At 36.9% G+C, this 18663-nt stretch overlaps 1 protein-coding gene across 2 annotated transcripts in view; it reads left to right on the forward strand.

Moving 5' to 3' along the window:
- The window catches only part of LOC145663747 (uncharacterized), an 89593-nt gene that overhangs the window by 44125 nt on the left and 26805 nt on the right, over positions 1-18663 (forward strand). For both annotated transcript variants that reach the window (XM_081729836.1, XM_081729835.1), the window contains exon 2: positions 1472-1598. In XM_081729836.1, the coding sequence (XP_081585962.1) occupies positions 1472-1598 (127 nt within the window). The remainder of the gene's footprint in view (positions 1-1471; positions 1599-18663) is intronic.

Below are 18663 nucleotides of genomic sequence, written 5' to 3' on the forward strand. Positions count from 1 at the left end.
TAAAATTTGGGAAAGGTGTGTTGTTCCAACCTTTAAATATAGGACTTCTCAATAAATAAAATTTTATAAATGTTCTCTAGGATTCCAACATATAAGTAAGTAAATTTTATTGGTTTACCTTGATTCTCCTATGATAGTAACTGTTAATACTATACGTAACATTATATTCTGGCAGGAAATTTGAATTAGTTCCACTCTTGAATTTCGGAATTGTTAAAAAAATAAAATTGATAATATTGTTCTCTAGGACTTGGGTATAGTTTTGTAAGTTTGAATGATTCAAGTTTCTCCTTAGCATGAACGAAATATTACCAAATTTTACAATTTGTGGATTTTGACTGCGTCTAAGAGAAGATAATTTATTATGTGGTTGAGTGCAATCTCTGGTGATATGTGATCAGTTAATCCTTACCTTTGTCTCCAAATTTCGGCCTTGAAACCTCATAGTAAATTACCGTGACCTATTTATATTGCTTAGCAATTTGACACTTTGTATCTGAGGATTGTAAGTATGTCTCATAGTCTAAGTTCAGTGTCGGATTTGGAACCTATTTTTATGCACGAGTAACAATTTCACACTTTGATCTTTAATTGCAAGTCATAGTCTAAGATCATTGTTGGAAAATTATCCTTGATGCAATCTGATTGCCTGATCACTTTCTAATCTTTAATTTTTTCCGTATGTTTTCGCAGTTCTCTGGAAATTATTTCGCGAGATCAGTTATTGTGTACCGGTCATTGGATCACACTTTCTCGTTAACGTGTTCCACCAGTTCGTCCGTCTGAAAACTACGCCTTCTACTACGCTTATTGTTATGAACATTTGAACGCCCTTCCCTAACTCTGTGCATCATTACCTGACCTATACTTGTTTCATTACTTTTAGTCTATAAATGGCACACAATTTCCGATGGATTTCAGTTGCACACTGTCCATTCACACTCAGAAATCCTATGATAGATCTCACTTTACATTTGGCAGGATTTTGTATTACGGCAGCCATTTCACCTTCCTGCTGATTTCACGTACGCAATTCAACTCGGGTGATTCTATCACTGTTGCAAGCACAAAGTACTAAAGTATGCTTCTATGCATGCTCAACTTCATGAGTGTTGTCAACCTCACGTAAAAATATTGACCTTTCTTTGACATGCGTTCGGTAAGTTCGCTTCCAATAGTCATGACACCAGTTTTAATTTCTTGACGGGCAAAGCGGAGAGGCAGACACTTTTTGGAGAGCAGTTGTGTACTGAAAATAATAGTTTTACATTACATGACTTAAATTACAATACAACATGCCTGGGGAAAAGTCGGGGTTCGGACCATGCTACCGGGGGCGCCTTCCTCTTTTGTGCATCTCTAGCGTCTTCACTGGTTCGCGATCGATGTATTATAACCATTTTGAATAAGTGTGATTGCATGAAGTGTTTATTAGATTTGATAGATGTAATGTTCTTGCTTATTTTTACAGATTGCGTCTGTGATACTTATTTTGCTTGGTATCACGTACTTGATGGTTTCAAACCGCTGGAAATATTGGTATGCATGGTTTAAGGAACGTCAGTATCTGGATAGATTGGGAGAAAAAGAACGGAAATGTGAGTTATAATAAACCACGTGTGCCATATTAAATAGAAGTAAATAAAGAGAAAACTAAATGCATGAAACTTTGCTGTCACTGTAATACTACAAACTCTGAAAGTGTCAAAATATGAAGCAACATTGTTGAACAAAGTTGACACTTCAAACATCTGGAGTGGGCATTTATAGAGCATAACTACATCCATGAAAAAATAAAATTTCAAATGAATGCAGGGCATTTGTGTTATTAACAGTGACGACGCCAGCTTTAAGTTCTTAGGGGGCAAAGGAGGGGCAGATACATTTTCGGGAGGGGGGGCGGTTATTTTCCACACAAAAAATGACATTTATTATGTTTGACTTACTTTATATTACATTGTGTATTTCGTTGTTGTTTATATTAGACCTATATGATAAACTTATTTCAAGTAAAATTTGTAACTAACAAATAAGTAACGTCTGCACATGAAATATTTTTCAATGCAACTTTTTAAACCTTAACATAAATTGAATTACTTTCGCGTATGCTACAAGTAACACATTTGTCTAGTACTATATGCTATGTATATATATATATACAGTGGCGGATCCAAGGGGGCTATGGGGGCTATAGCCCCCCTTGACGCTCAGGTATACACTGGATAAAATGGACTTCAATCCTGTTTTACACTGGATAAAGCACCTCCCTTGGTTTAGCCCCTCCCATGATAATATCCGCCAATATATATATATATATATATATATATATATATATATATATATATATATATATATATATATATATATATATATATATATATAATTCACGGGGAGCTGCTGCTGAAAATCTCGTTGGCCAACCCAGAAGAAATGTAGGTACTAGGTACAGAGATGAAACTGTAGTTTTGAAAAACATCTCTCTGTATGTACAAACACAAATTTTCATATTAATAATAAAATTCTTATTGCCTTCTCAGGCCTCTGAAGTGATTATGTGTGCCCAAACAGCGAATTTCACGAACATCCAGATCACAACTGTTATAACATTTTTGTCGAAAAAGTGTAAAACGCTTTTTCAGGCCAGCCACCCTGAATGAGGTTATCCTGGGTTTTTCCCATTGGCACTAGGCAAATGCCGGAGCGGTACCTAACTTATAGGTCCCAGGCTGCTTCCTTCCCTCCTCAATCCTTTCCCTGGATAGTGTGCTCGCCGAGGGAGTCATCTCTCAAAACGTGATGGGCTAAATGGCCTTAGATGCCGAAAGACCCAGAAATCTAAATCCTAAATCTTCCCTTTGTTCCACCAAGGATAGTCACCAAAGTAAATTAATGAGGAAATCAATGAAACAGTACGATACTCTCCTCCGTTAAATACAGTGGTGAAGAAGTGAGTGGCTTAGTTTAAACGTGACAATTTCTCAACAAATTATGCTTTACATCCAGGATGACTTAAAGCAGTGACTGTTCTCGAAATCATGTATGCAATTTGTGACATTATTCTTCAAAATTTCAACCAGTGGTGGATATAGCCCGGGGCCGGGGAGCCTATTCCACCCCAGATTTTAAGTGACAAAAATAATTTAAGCTACTGTTTATATACTTTTTAAAGTGTATAGTAAACTCACGATATACGGTACTTATTATAGTCTGGGATCTGGCTGCAACCCCCTTCTATAGTTTTTACCGTCTCAGCAAAACTTCTTGATTCATAGATTGTGGTCATTTCTTTGGAACGCGTCGGTAGCATAGTTCAGAATGACTTGGGTATGTGCAAGTTCTCGATATAATGGGTTCCCAAAAGATCTGTCAGGAGAATAAAAGAGTGAGGGCATTAAGAGAAGTATTATTCCAATTTGACTGTAATGCTGATCATTTCGCTCACGAATAGTAACCATGGACGAAATATGGTTGTACCACTATGATCGTGAGACGAAACAACAGTCAGTAGAGTAGTAGCACTTATTTCTCCCTCGCCCCACGAAGTTCAAGACACAGCAGTAGGTTGAGAAACTGCAATATTCTTCTGGGATAAGTATGGAGTCGTACTCATAGACTACCTCCGTAACGATCAGATATTGAATCCAGAATATCCACATTATTCACAAAACTGAAAGAGAAATTCAAAGTTCAACACCGCGGAAAATGAAAAGAAAGAAATTCTGTTCCTTCAGGAGAATACACCTGTCCATCAAGCCCCTGCGAACACACTTGGCATTGCATAATCTAGGATTGCAATGTCTAGATCATCATCCTTATTCCCCAGATTTACCTCTGTCTAACTATTGCCTGTACTTATTTCCCAACTTAAATAACACTTGAAAGGACGCCATTTTAGATCTGATAAGGGTAGTGCTACGAACAGTAGTGCGAGGAAGTCTCCAGATTTTGTTTTAACTTTTATGCAAAAACTGGAGCACTGTATAAGATAGTAAAAGTAAACTCAAATCACTCTTATTAGATAATCCAATATATGATATAGAAGAGTTTTAGGAAATTACAATGCAGTTAAAGTGAAAAATAACATAGCATTGAAGAACTATGAGAAAAATGAATAGACATGTATAGTACGAGTAGTTATCTATTGTATTGTGTTTTAATCGTTATTCTTTGTATTGTATTCGAATTACAATCGAGAATTCATATACATTAGGGTAATGCTTTGGATGGCCTCTGAAGTTTCTGCAATAAGGACGATATGAATATGAATATGAATATTGACTCTTGGGGGAAGTGTAGAAGTAAAACTTCACCATTGCACGTGCACTCCTTCTGGGTGGGGCTATGAATTTTTAAGCAGTTCCTAGTCAATATGGTAAACGTCACGTCAGTACTTTGAAACAAAATAAGTAAGGGAGCAGTAATGAATACCAATTACTAACTAAAAATCAGCACTCTGACGACACCTTTTTTGGAGGGGGAGCTAAATATCAATTTATTTTATACATTTATTATTATTATCATTTGCAGGAAGGGAAAACACAACTCTTTTTATTTCCTTCAAAAAATTAAGTCCTGGTAGTCGCAAATGAAGCTGTTATAAGCCCATCCTCTGAATATTGAAAGCAGAGAATAATGTTTCAGGAAATAGAAGTATAGATCCTTTAAATAAAACAAAATATGAAACTGAAAACTTCAAATCTCGATAAATACAAACAATTTACGTAACTGGTTTTACCTTTCTTTTGTTTCTAACCGAAGTTGATCCAATGAGAAGAAAACAAGTGGACCAAATCTACTATTGTTCGCTAGGCACAATAATTAAAATTAATTAGAAAGAACTAAAACTAAAATTTACCGGAAAAGTCGCTAAATTAGAAAACAGAAATATTCGTGGATACCCAGACGTTCAAAGAAGAAAGCTTGAGAACTAATCTACTACGGTACATAGTAAATGCATAGATAGTACGATCTGACAATGAGATTGGTTATGAAACTGATATAAAATACTATATGTAGAATGTTTTATGATTGTACGAGTCTGGGGGGGGCAGTCTAGATGTCAGTCAGGGGGCCAGGAATAGCCACCAGGGGGGCGCTCGCCCCCCTTGCCCCCCTCTGGCGCCGTCAGTGGTTATTATTAATTCCAAACTATTTGTCTTTCCGAATTATGTTGAAGAATTTTAGTCTTAAAATACATAACACGTGTAATCGATGTTTTCGTGTGGATAGAGTTTCCTACGAATACAAACAAATCATCACTTGTCTTCCTCCCTTTTTTCTCTCGTCTTCCCAGCTATACCGCGACGAAACTCGACTTATCCAATACTTATATTTTATCGCACCCGGAGCTGGGAAGCGGGGGGGGTAAAAGATAAGTACGGTAAAAATGTTAAACGACTGAACATCTAAATATATATGTGAGCTTAAATCAAACGTAAACAACAAGTTCAAAACCAATCCTATGAGCAATTAAAGAAAAATCAGTTTATGAGATATATTACGTGTAATGACACTTAATACGGATTATGATACATACAAAATTACATTTCCCACACCATAGATCAAAGTTATAACCAAACGCAGAGTTCCCCATAGCTATACGGTTAGCAAATGCATCTTTGGCGCTGGAGACTCAAGTTTGGTTTCTAGTAAGAGCTCATGTGGTTCGGTTGTGAAGTTGTAGGTCTACGTCCCATATACCCTTATTACTGACAGGGACATTAAACTCAAATCGAATAGTAACCAAAAGCCTTAGCCATTTGACCCCAAAGTTGAATATACAGTATGCAAGCGTCATAAGTGCATTAATGCATTGTTGTATCTTGTAAAACATTTCAAGTGATTAATTCTTGTCTTTTAGTGCAGCAAATGAAGCTCAAATTTTAATAAAGAAAGGAACAAATTAACAACAAGCTGAAAATTGGTACAGATGTTGGGAATGATGTTCTAAACAACATACTAAAAGTCCCCTGATATCCCATGTGAAATTCGCCGCCATATTGGAAAATGGCCGCTGGAAGTGTCAAATGAGTAATACCCACATAAAAATAGCAATATCTTCGCTATGGTTGAACATAAAGAGATAAACTTAGTGTCGTTTTATAGAACATAGATAACACAATATTTTAATAGCGAAACAATTTTTCATAAAACCCATAGTTTTAGAAATATTTAGCTCTAAAATCTAAAATTCCGAAAACTACCATCAAACTGATTTAAAATTTTATTGAACTTAGGAAGAAATTATTTACAAGTTAAAATTTGACATAGATGTTGGTAAAGATTATTTAAATGACATACTAAAATTCCGTAACTTCTTCGTTCGCCATATTAGAAAATGTCCAAATGTCCGAACCAATTGAAAAATGATATTTTGTTAAGTTAAATACAAATAAACCGGGATAAATATTTAAGAAACTGTAAATTCAGACGATCCGAAGTCAATTGCGATCAATGTTGGTGGGAGGGGCGAAACATTATGACGTGTTTAAGGTTGTCGTCCGCCATCTTGGTGGCCGCCACCTGGAAATAAATTTGTTTATTTTAAATAGTAACATATTCGTGTGACATATTAAACAACTTCCTCGTTCGAAGAAAAACCCAACGGTAAGGTTATTTTTCCAAGCCCTGCAACGGTTGTGAAGTTGGGAATAGATTTAGAATATGTTACGTGTGAAATGCTGTGAAATGTGTTGTGCGAAATTTAAAATTGAAGGATAAAGTAAAAAACAAGCTTTGTAAAATCTCACATTACGTATTCTAAAATAACCAGGAAAGGAGAGAGCTAACACACATAAGACAATTACAATCGCATGACATGTTCAGCATGCCCACCGTTCTGTTATATGCATATCCTTAACCGTGCACCTCAGTTATCCATGATATGCGAGTATAGGTTTATGAAGATCGAGTAATGTCCTTGAAGTGTGTTTACCAGTTGTTTGGCCGTTTTCGAGAAGGACTGGATAGTGTTTGTGTTAACCCCGTGGCGGAAGGCCGTCAAGTTCTCGCACAGACGAAAACATTGAAAAAGTGAGGACATTAATCCCGAACTATCGCCAATTAAAGGTACCACTCGTACACACACTTAAAGGACACTGCTTGGTCTTCATAAACCTATACCTACATATCATGAGTTCTTTTAGTGTCTTGCCAAGCTTAAAACAAAATTTTAAATTTATCCTTTGTTCGTTCATTTTATTTTTGTCAATTTGGAACCAGACACACTAACACTCACTTGGTGTAACACGTGTCACACAGATCACAGTTGACTCACAACTGAACAATGGTGGGTCTACAATGGCGGCACCTGTCGCTACTTGTGTGTAGTGTTTCGTTAAGCCAATATTGTCAGGTAGAGCACAGCGACTTCATTTACCGAACTTTATTGACAGAGGTTGTACATATCGTGTGAAGGAATAATCCTAAACACTGATAATTTTAGGGAGTCTCCCTGGGGAAAATTTTGACCCTGAAACAAAGACATTCCCCGGGACTTTCTCAGTTTGGGCTCAACCAAGTCACCAGTTTTTCACAGTACTAGTTTCATACACTGTTATTTCGAATTCCCTTTTGCTTGAAAACTTCTTAAATTATCACTGAGTTTGTGTGTTAAAGAAAAAAATATAATTTTATGCCGATCATGAATTTAAACACAAAAATTCTAATTAATATTTTGACAAAACATCGACAATCCCATTTTCGTACTCTAAATGGCTATACACTTGATAATTAGTTTCCTGAAAACCATTAATCTAACTTGTAATTAAGAATCTTCGTGTTTCCTAATTAAATCTGTCATTAATCCCTCCAATCAATGAAACCAGGAGAGTCCTTTCTTCATGAACTCCCGTCCCAACTTTATTTCCCGACGACAGTCTAAATGCTAAAATAGTGATTTTGCTTGGTTAATATGCATCAAGGTATTTTTTTTCCTCGGAATTCGTAATAATTAAATTACGAGTATGTGGATTAAACATTTGCACTTATTTCAACGACATAATTAATTTTTTAAACAAAATATACTATTTAAGAGCGGAAGTAATACTAATTTGTAGAACTCTTTTGGGAACTATATTGTATAATAGAAATCATTATTATTAATTACAATGGGAGATTATCATTCATCCTCCAGGTAATTTACACATTAAGTTTAGTTGTTCAGTTAAAACATAGAGTAAATGATACACTCTTAATGGGTATTTCTTTTACTTAGTAGAAGTACGTATTTTATTTAATTAATTTATAGATGAACATATTTCGCAAAAACACAACATATTAATATATTTCGCTTACCCACAATTAAATACATTATTTCTTCGTTTTATCAAGATTAACCACGCAAGTGAGATTAAATCTGAATACCTTATTTTAATATGCATGTAGCAAAGTGTATTGTATGAGGTGTCCAGAAGCCTGACATATTTATCATGTTTTTATATCATTTGTAATCTGTGCTTATGTGTATAGCTTTTCTTAGTCCACATTCAGATCGCTGTCTGAGTGAATTTATAAAAACAATAAAAGCAATGCATTATCTCACGCTCCAAAAACATAATTCTCTTTTAATCCATTAGTAATATTGTGATTTTAAATAATTGATATGTTTTAAATGAGTGCTAATCAGAAATCTTGTTTCCATCTTCACTTGATATCATCGCTTACACATTGAAACAAATAGGAGGCGATTGCTTTTTTGCAATTAGGGTTACCAGCTCTGGAAAATAAAAAAAAGCACCTGTATTCTGCATATCCTTAGTACCTTTACTAATAAACTGAAATCGGTATTGATCATTTTATTGTATTTACCAGTAACTGCCACTTCTTTAAAATCATCAAAAAAGATGAACAAAAGTTAATCTTTATGTGACAATTTTGGGATTTTGGGTTCTTTAAACTTATAGTCCAACTACAGGAAATTGCTTTAAGTACTTTTCCACTCTCAGTTAATGTAGGGAGCGCGGTGGCTCAGTGGTAAAGCGTTCACTTTCGGTGCTTGAGGTCCGTGGTTCGATCCCAGCTCGCGCCGTGTGTACTTTGTGGTGGACAAACACTATGCTCGTGGGTTTTCTCAGGGTTGTCCAGTTTCCTCCCACTTTCTTCATTTCACTCATCTCTCATCATCACCGTCTTCTTTAGCCTAACCGGCATAATCGTGGAACGTAAAACTTAAAAATTTCATTTCATTTTTCAATAAATGTATAAAATTGCTTACAAGTAAATTTCAACGTTTCCCTGATACAGTCTCTTTAAAATTATCTAAACAGATGTACAATACATTAATCGTTGATAGGTGATTAAAATTAACAGTTTTGGATTTACAGAATGAAAGTTACTTCTTAAATCTATACTTCAAACTAGATGAAATTACTTCAAAGTAGATACAATTTTGAAAAAGAAACTGGTCATAAACGAACTGGTAAGAAGTTTGTACCGGTCACCAACTTTAATCAAAATAACAGCAATATTTCCGGCCATGCCGGTAAAAAACTGGCCAGTTGGCAACCCTGTTTGCAATACAACTGAAAGACAAATGACTATTCAATTTGCGTTGCGCTAGTAACCGAAGTCATATAGATAATAGTGCTGTCTGTGCCACTAGTATTTATTTTATAACTGTATGGCGCTTACCCTTTAGAAAGAAAACTGAAAGAAAGAAAAGAAAGCAGGCGCGCTACCTCATCCGTATTGTCAACTGTACTTTAATGAATTGAAACATTGGAGGGAACAACAGGACAAACGCCATCAAACAAGTTGTGTTGAAGAGGAAACTTCAAACACTTCAGCTCATGTTGCACTTGCACTAATCTATAACAACAGGAGAGGCAATTTAAAAGCCTTTAGTACCTTTTGTACCCACTGAAAACGAACTGTGCACGTACGTTGTTTCATTCAAATTCGCAGAAACAGAAAGATTGCAGTGGTACGAGCTGGCGTATGGCGTCAACCAATGAGTCCACAGCGCGATGTTGCCAAACCTCCGATGAAAAACCACCTTCCAGTGGGCGCATATTGCATATATCAAAGGTATGCGTCTCGCTAACGACATCCAGTATATCATAACAATAAAAAAACTTTGACACTAATAGGATCATTAATGTATGTATCGTATTAATAATATTATTTTCTGTTACAAATATGGTATAAAAACTATATTTCGTTTGGTTCGAATATTCACATGATAAGGAAATGAATGTACAACCATGCCCCCAAAAAGTGTCGTGTATACTGTGTAACTTATATTTTTTCGCAATGACTTTGTTTTCGTTTTTTTTTTCTTTTTTTACTTTGAGTGTTCATGGGGGAACTAGTGATGGGCAGAGGGAATATTCCCGGTGGGAAGGAATTTAAAAAATAGGAATATTCCCGGGTTTTTTCTCTGGCCTATAAATTCCCGGGAAGGAATTTATTTTCATTTCTTTACTTTATCTTCCAAATTATAAGAACCATATGACTACTTTATTTTAATATATTATGCTTTACTTCTAGGTTTTAAAGAATTTGGAGGTTAAAAAAATTTAAATTATTTGACAGTACTTTATATAACTAATAATATGATTTTTTAAAGTTCAATTTCCATTTGCACTAAAAAGTAAGGTAATTGTTTAGAATTGGGGGCAAAAGCTAGCAAAAAGTTGGATGATTTATGAAAGAAATGAGTTGATAGTGATGTTTAAGTTGTCAAGAAAGTATCGAGCACATTTTTTAGGGCAGTAGGGTATTTATACAGAACGGAAAGGTAAGTGGAAGTGATTTATGTGAGAAAAGAAACTGAATTGTTGCTAACGAAGATGGAAAACGACGTGGCATATGGGGCTCTAACCGCCTTCACTCGCTAACGCTCGCTCTGCAACGCTGTCTGAATTTAATATTTGTAACGTAATTAAACGCATGAAACCATAAAACAAACGCATCGGAATAGAATATCGCAAAAAAGTAGGTGCAAAAGCCGGCCCCCAATGTTAAAAAGTAGCCAAAATTAGCCAAGTACTACAAAATGGTTCCTTTTCATCATTTGTAAATTAGTACTTGGCTAATTTACAAATGATGAAAAGGAACCATTTTGTAAAGTAATTTAGAATTATGTAGAAATAGAGATGAAGTACTATTAATAAACCCTGAACCACCATTAGTAATAGACGTCGGGCTGTCTCCTCTCTCTGACTCGAATTTCTCAAGAAGTACTCGGACTTCTTTTACATGTGAATTAACGTATGGAATTTCGAGAAATATGTAGAATGAAAGGTCGTGTATGGCAATGTTACGTGCTAAATCATAAAGATAAGTAAGTATCTTGCAAATTTTGTGAACATAAATATGTATGCGCAAATGTTGATAAATTAGTGAGACATGTATCTTCTAGCATTTACCCAATCTAATTGGTTACCAGTAATAGAGTCAAGTTGAGCAAATCCACTTACATATAAATTTAAACTATTACTATATAATTTTCCCACACATATTTAGTTGATAGGATATATTGTAAATAAATATATATTTATGCGTTCTTTCTAAATATAATAAAGTGTTAATAAAGTAACATAGTACCGTACAGATTATACATTTTAAAGAATCCTCTGTGGACAACAGTAATAATATGCTGTGATACAAAAATTAATTCAACTTTGAAATCATAATATAGTAATAGAATGCAATTTCCTTTCATAAATTTCCGGATAAATTCCCATTTTGGGAATCTTCCCAGGGAATATTCCCGAAAAATATCTTCCCGGGAATTTACCCATCACTAGGGGGAACGAAGTTAGTAACTAATATTTCATTAAAATTTTATGCAAAAATAGTGAGAAATAAAGATGATATAAGCGTAAAATAGAAATCAGTAGCAACTTTCGCCTCCTACCAACATTAGGTGAACAAAGAAACAACTGTACAGGTATTTGGAATCAAGGTAAAAGTGAAGTTTGAAACTGAGATTTCACTACACTTCTGTTATTATTTTAATGCATATCGTACTGGAACGTTTTTAAATGCTAATTAAGTCAGGATGTTACATCCAAATTAAGTTGCAACATAATTCTGGTTAGAAAACCCGAATCGGCAATGCCAATTTAAGATTGGCTTATACTTTAGATAGAATGAAAAACATGTAAACATTATAACCAAAGTGTTTGGCCAAGTGACTTGCAAGGCGAGTTAGTAAATTGCATGCGTTTTATGGCACTTCGAGTCCATCTTAATCCTTTCGCTTTTTTAAACATTTTTTTAAATCACAAATTACATTAGCACTTACTACATAAGTGACAATTTATAGTATTATATAGCCTATACTATGTGCTTTAATAGAAAAAGTGCAGATACCCATTAATTATTACGTAGTAAGTTTTCAATAATTTCAGTGCTTGATCATGCCGTCTGTGAATGTTAAGTAATATAATTTGGTTTCAATATTATGATTACCATGGATGCTAATACCTGTGGTCAAAACTTGCACTTCCAGAAGCCTCAAGTTCGCAGGCGAGAAAATAGCATTTCTGCATTACGCACCTTTCTCAACTAATTTAATAGGTGTTTTTACTATTTATCTTGAGACAAAAGCCTCATCGAAAGTGTTGCTCTATTGGATACTGCATTTCTGACGGTGCTTCCATTATCAAATATGTAATTTCATTTAACGTAGAATTGCACACGTCAAAACAATTGAAAACTTTCTCATTCTTTTAACTTGACCTGAATTTGAACCCGAACGCTCTGAAGCGGATTTAAGAGGATGAACTTGCAACCCCTGAGTTTTTCAATGAATGCAGGTTTTAGTAATTTTATTAATCTTACTTTTGAAAAGGAGTAACAATACTTTTTTTTTTAAGAAAAAATATTTCCGTGGTTTATACGTAGCCAGTGTTGAAGACGGTTTTCATTTTATATCTGGCGATAGTAACTTTCAAGATCTTCTCTCTTCTGCCTCTAGACCCAGCCATATTGCTTTTAATAAATGCCAAATTACGATTTTTTTCAACAAAGAGAAGCTGTTCTACTAAGTCTAGTGTCAATTTCCTGCTGAATATTAACTGCTATGAATAGTAACAAAAAATATTATGTAATAAAATATTAAAGCATCTGAATGATAATATTTGTTCACCATTGTATTAAAATGCTTGTGGATTTCCCTGAATCTGGATATGGGGGAGCTTTTTATAATTAATAAAGAGGCTTCAAACAGCAATTTGACAAATATGATTGATATAAAAGTCAAAAACGTCTTATAGATTGTTTTACAAGAACTAAGCAATTGATTTTATTTCTATTTGCCCTTTTAAGCACAATGTTAAAACTTACAAGACACAGAAACAAGTAGAAAGCCACGTGATTTTTCATAAGGTCACCTTCGTTGCTAAAACGAAGACTGAAATTCTGTCAATATTTCCAATTCTTTCCAAGCATTTTCTTATACGAGGTAACATAGGTTAACCAAACCACGTTGTTGTGGGTAATCGATGAAAATCCAAAAGACCGCATTTTAGCCCTCGTAAAAGTCGGCTTCAGTATCACATAAGCAAAAATAAATGTTGGCATATGCACAAGGACTGCTCAACGAAGTGTAAAGCGATATCCCGAAAGTGGAGAATCTGTAGGCGTCCAAGTGCTGAGAGAAAACGTGTAACAACACAAGAGCAACATAACCGGCTCATTGCTGTTGCATAGCAAAGACCACATACCACCTACCGGCTAGTGAGACTGATAGCGAATCTCTCTCCTTCCCGATCTACTGCTAGAAGACGGCTTAGGAAAACAGGCCTTCATGCTCGTCGTGCTGGAAGAAAAGAAGTCCTCTCATAAGATCATATTCGACTGCGTCTTAAATTTGCAGAGACGAACAGGCATCGGAATTGGAACAATATGATCTTCACAGATACATGCGTGTTTGTCTCTGAAAGATCAGGACCAGTCTTCGTGTATAGACCAAAAGGAACCAGGCATGACCCACGGTATGTCTATCACAGACGGCACTGTGGACGTGTTTCGGTGTCAACCTGGGATTTCTTTAAGTCAAAGGACTTAGGAGTACTCCATCAGACAAAGGGAAGTCTAACAGGTGAACAGTATGTGCACTTTCTTTGGAATGTCATGCTGCCATTTGCTCGACAGCTTTATCCTGATTGGGTGATCTATTTGCAGCACGACAGGTCACCCGCCAATATGTCTCGGGTAGTTCAGGATTGACTGGCGCAGCAGGTTGATCATGTTCTAGATTGATTTCCCAATGGTACCGACATGAACCCGATCGACAATGTGTAGGCGGAAGTTAAAAGAGTTATGCAGAAACAATGGCCTAATCCGTCACTCACCACGAAAACAGTTGTGGAATTTAATTTGTCATGCCTGGGAGGAAGTTTCTGAGGGAGAGCGTTACCTGCGGACTCTCATTTAAGGGATGTCGAGGAGGATCAAGGGTGATATTAATGCCGAGGGATATTGGATCGCCTATTAATCGGATAACCAAAACAGTCTTTTGAGGGCTAACAAATATATTCCAGAAGATTTCTAACTTGATTTGAATGCAGGGGCTCCAATCACTATATAGGGAAATAATGTTTTTTTAAAATGTCACAACTATAGGGGAGATTAGAACACAGGACACCTTGATTTGAAGCTCAGAGTCTTTCCCCTACTTCAAGACATCTTCATCAAGGTTTACTGCACAGAAGTATATTCTACTTACCTGTGTCTAGAAAGAAGCCATCGGAATAGCTCGAATGGAGCATTCTTGATAGGAAGTCCAAAGTCATGTTAAAGCAGACATTACGAAAAACTAAACTTCCACTCACGTTTAGCGCACTATCACTTTTTTCTACTTCTTTCTCAAATCAAAAGTAAACATAAGAAAAGGTGTACATTGTTTTAGTTTACTGTTATTATTCAATATAATATTTTACAATTCAGATGATGTTAAAATATTTTTGTTGTTTCTGATCTGTCTTTATCTTCAATGTTTAGATCTATTCCGGACTACCTAGTTTAATAGCGAAAGCCACATATTCACGTGAATAGTGTTCTAGTGTACTTGACGTGAGGAATAACTATGTGTTAGGGGTTATATTCAAAGTTCATTTATTTTTATATACAAATATCTTAATATTATTTTTTGTTGTTGTTGTTTGTTGTATCAAGTGTGAGTGTGAGTGCATTATTGTTCACTGAAGCATTCGTGCTTTATCAAGTTGGAATGTTCATCAGTATCCTTTCTTTCGATATATAAATATACACTGGGGTTGGACAAAAATTCTAAATCGTTTGCAAAAGTGTGAAAATCATACCTAGTATGGTGTGGGGCCTCCTTTTGCGTCCAAAAACAGCTTGGATCTTACGTGGAATGGACGTATACAACTCCTGAATCGTGGTGTGTGGAATTTTGTACCATTGTTATTCCAAAACATGCTCCAGTTTCTTAAGGGATGTTGGTGGAGGGTAATGACACCGAACACGCCTTTCTAACTCAGACCACAATGGCTCAATGATGTTCAAATCTAGTGATTATGGGACTCAGGGCAGGTGTGATTGCTCCTGGTCATGCTCCTCAAACCATGTTTTCACCGTTTTTGCAGCGTGACAGAGTGCTAAATCATTTTGGTAGATGCCATCACCATTAGGGAACAATATTTGGGCTATGGGTAGAACCTGGTCCCCCAAAATGGCCTCACACGCCTTAGTATTCATCATTCCATGCAGGGCTATGATGGGACTTGCGGATCACCACGATATCACTGCCCATACTGTAATAAAACCACCCCCATGCTTTACAGTTGGGAGCAGACAGTCTGTATCATAGGCCTGCGACGATGTTCTCGATACGTAAACACGACCGGTTGTTGGAAACAAGGTGAAGGTCGATTCATCGGATCACATTACGTGTTTCCACTGCTCATGAGTCCACGCCTTGTGGTCCTTGCACATCTCGATACGTCTCTTACTGCTGTGACCAGGGGATTGGCGATAGCAGCCCTGCCATGAATTGTCATTTTATGAAGTTCCTGTCGCACTGTTTTCAATCAAACCGGGTTCTATGGGCCGGAACTGAGTTCCGACTTAATTTTCATTGCAGTGGTCTTCTTTTTAGCTGCTACAATCCGTTTTAATGCCCTCCGGTCCCTACCTGACAGGATTGCCTTTCGACCACTGTTGTGCTTTGCAGATGTCGTTGGCCCATGAATTGTGTATGCTCTCGTGACATTGGACACAGTGCCTTTCGATACCGCCACAACGTTCGCCACTGTTTTCACTGAAGCTCCAACCAGACTGGCACCAACGATCATGCCTCTTTGGAAGTCTGTCAGGTCGCCCATTTTACCGCGCCACTTTCACACCATGACACTCACAGGTGAACGGTTACTGCTGACGGAAGAGGAAGGTCCACATGACACATTGAAAACAAAAAACAATCGGCAACCGCAACACGCGTTGTGCAGTGGCGGCCAAACTTGCGTGTCCTGTATGAGGTGTTTTTAGATTTTTGTCTACCACTATATATATATATATATATATATATATATATATATATGTGTGTGTGTGTGTGTGTGTGTGTGTGTGAGTATGTATGTATTGAGGGTGGATACATTGCATTTTATACCATTTCTTATTGTTATGCATCAGGTAAACTAGTGTCTTTATTTGATCTTAATGTGATTTTACCAACGTAAGTTCGGAAGAGCCGAAGCAAATAAACCCATAAACTAGAATATTATACTACATCAATGCAGCGGTGTTAGAGATCTGAACGGGCCGGGGCTTGGGCGGGCCGATTCTGTTATTTCTTTGGGCCGGGCCGGACTTGGGCGGGCCAACACTGATTTCTCTTCGTTTAATAATTATTGACTTTCGTTAAACGATAATGGGAATAAAGACAAACGTTGAAGAAGTGTGCCGGTGAAAAATATTACAAAGAATGTTACAAAGCTATTTACAGTTTGTGTGGCTTAGCGGCTCCACTTTCAATATAGAGGATTCCAGCCATTGCGCGGTAAATTGAGTTCTGATCTTGACCTTCACTGAACCCAAAATATGAAAAGAAGGGGTGGGAAAATTTCACCTGTTGCTAAACTATATTACCATTTTCACTTTATGGTAGAAATCAATTAAGTTAGATTTTTGTTACAGGAAATGGAGTTTTTGTTCTCTCGATAACAGGCAAATTTCTAGGAGGTAATAGTACCATTCGGGAGGCAAGCGTCAGGTTGTCAACCAGAGTTTAGAAAATGTTTCTGAGGGTTAGGTCAAGTTTAATGCTAAATTTTGAGAAAGATTGGGGATCGAGCTAAATTTTTTAAAAATTTATCGAACCGGGGTCGGGCCAAAAAATTTTAAACTTTATCGGGCCGGGCCGAGCGTGGGCCAAAAATTTTAAAAACTTATCTGGCCGGGCCGGGCTCGGGCCGAAAATCTCCAAAACTTTCCGGGTCCGGGCTGGGCCGGGCCTAGATACATTTGGGCTGGATTGGGTTCGGGCCGAAAAATTCGGACCGTGCAGGTCACTAATACAATCAGCTAAGATGCCATGGCTGACCTAATTCACATTGTGTTGAATATTTTGAAATGACGAAACTTGAATAAGGCAGTTGCTTTACATCCAATATGTACAAGCCCTAAACATGGCCGGTTGGTAGGCAGCTATATGGATATTTGACCCTGAAGACGTGACCGTGCCAAAGAAACCAACACTGGTAAGACGTTCTCAATGCGGGAGGACATAGGTAGGATCTGGGCTAGATACCATAGTTTGGAAAATGCGAAGACATTTAGAAAATACACTCTGGATTGTAAGCTTATTGAACGGAACCTGTGAAGTGGGAGAACATGTCGCACAGTATTAACTAACTTGTTATAGTTTAACTGTATGGTCTCCTTGGCTCGATCCCCGACTTGGTCACTTGGGCGAAAAAGTGTAACACGCTTTTTCAGGCCAGCCACCCTGAATGAGGTTTTCCTGGGTTTTCCTCATTTACACCAGGCAAATGCCGGGGTGGTACCTAACTTATAGGTCCCAGGCCGCTCCCTTCCTTCCCCTATCCTTTCTTCCTTCCCTTTCCCTGGATTGTGTGCTCACCGAGGGACGTCGTCCCTCAAATCGTGACGGGCTAAATGCCTTTAGATGCCGAAAGCCCAGAAAAGTAAATCCTAAACCCTTTAACTGTATGCTTAGTAAGGAGAGGCGTGAAAGCTATCAAAAGAATCATCAGTTGGTCGATTGTTCGTATTTGCGTGTTGTAAGAGTTGTGTACAAGTGGCAGGATTTTAGTCTTTGCACGATTTACCAGAGTGCCGGACATGTTCACATGGTCTTCAATGCAAGTTTCTACAGAATGAAGATCTTCTTGGTCACATAAGAACACCGTAACATCATCCGCATAACTGCAAATTTTTAATCCATTGTTGTGAAAAGAAATCCCTTGTATATGTGCGGCAAAGTGGCCAAGTAAAGGACTAAGGGAAATAATGAAAAGGGTCATGCTCAGAGAACAGCCTTGTCGTACACTGCGTTTGATTTTTATGGGATCACTCAGAAATCCGTTGATTTTAAGCTTTGTTTGTGCTTCATCATATAATACACGGATCCATCGTATGGATTTCTCCCCTGTGCCAAACGTTTGTAGAAGTGCCCATAAATAGGCATGATTGACTCTGTCAAATGTCTGATGCAAATCAATAGATAAA

This window comes from Thermobia domestica, chromosome 11 (genome assembly GCF_964235325.1).
Source record: "Thermobia domestica chromosome 11, izTheDome1.hap1.1, whole genome shotgun sequence".
NCBI lineage: Eukaryota > Metazoa > Arthropoda > Insecta > Zygentoma > Lepismatidae > Thermobia > Thermobia domestica.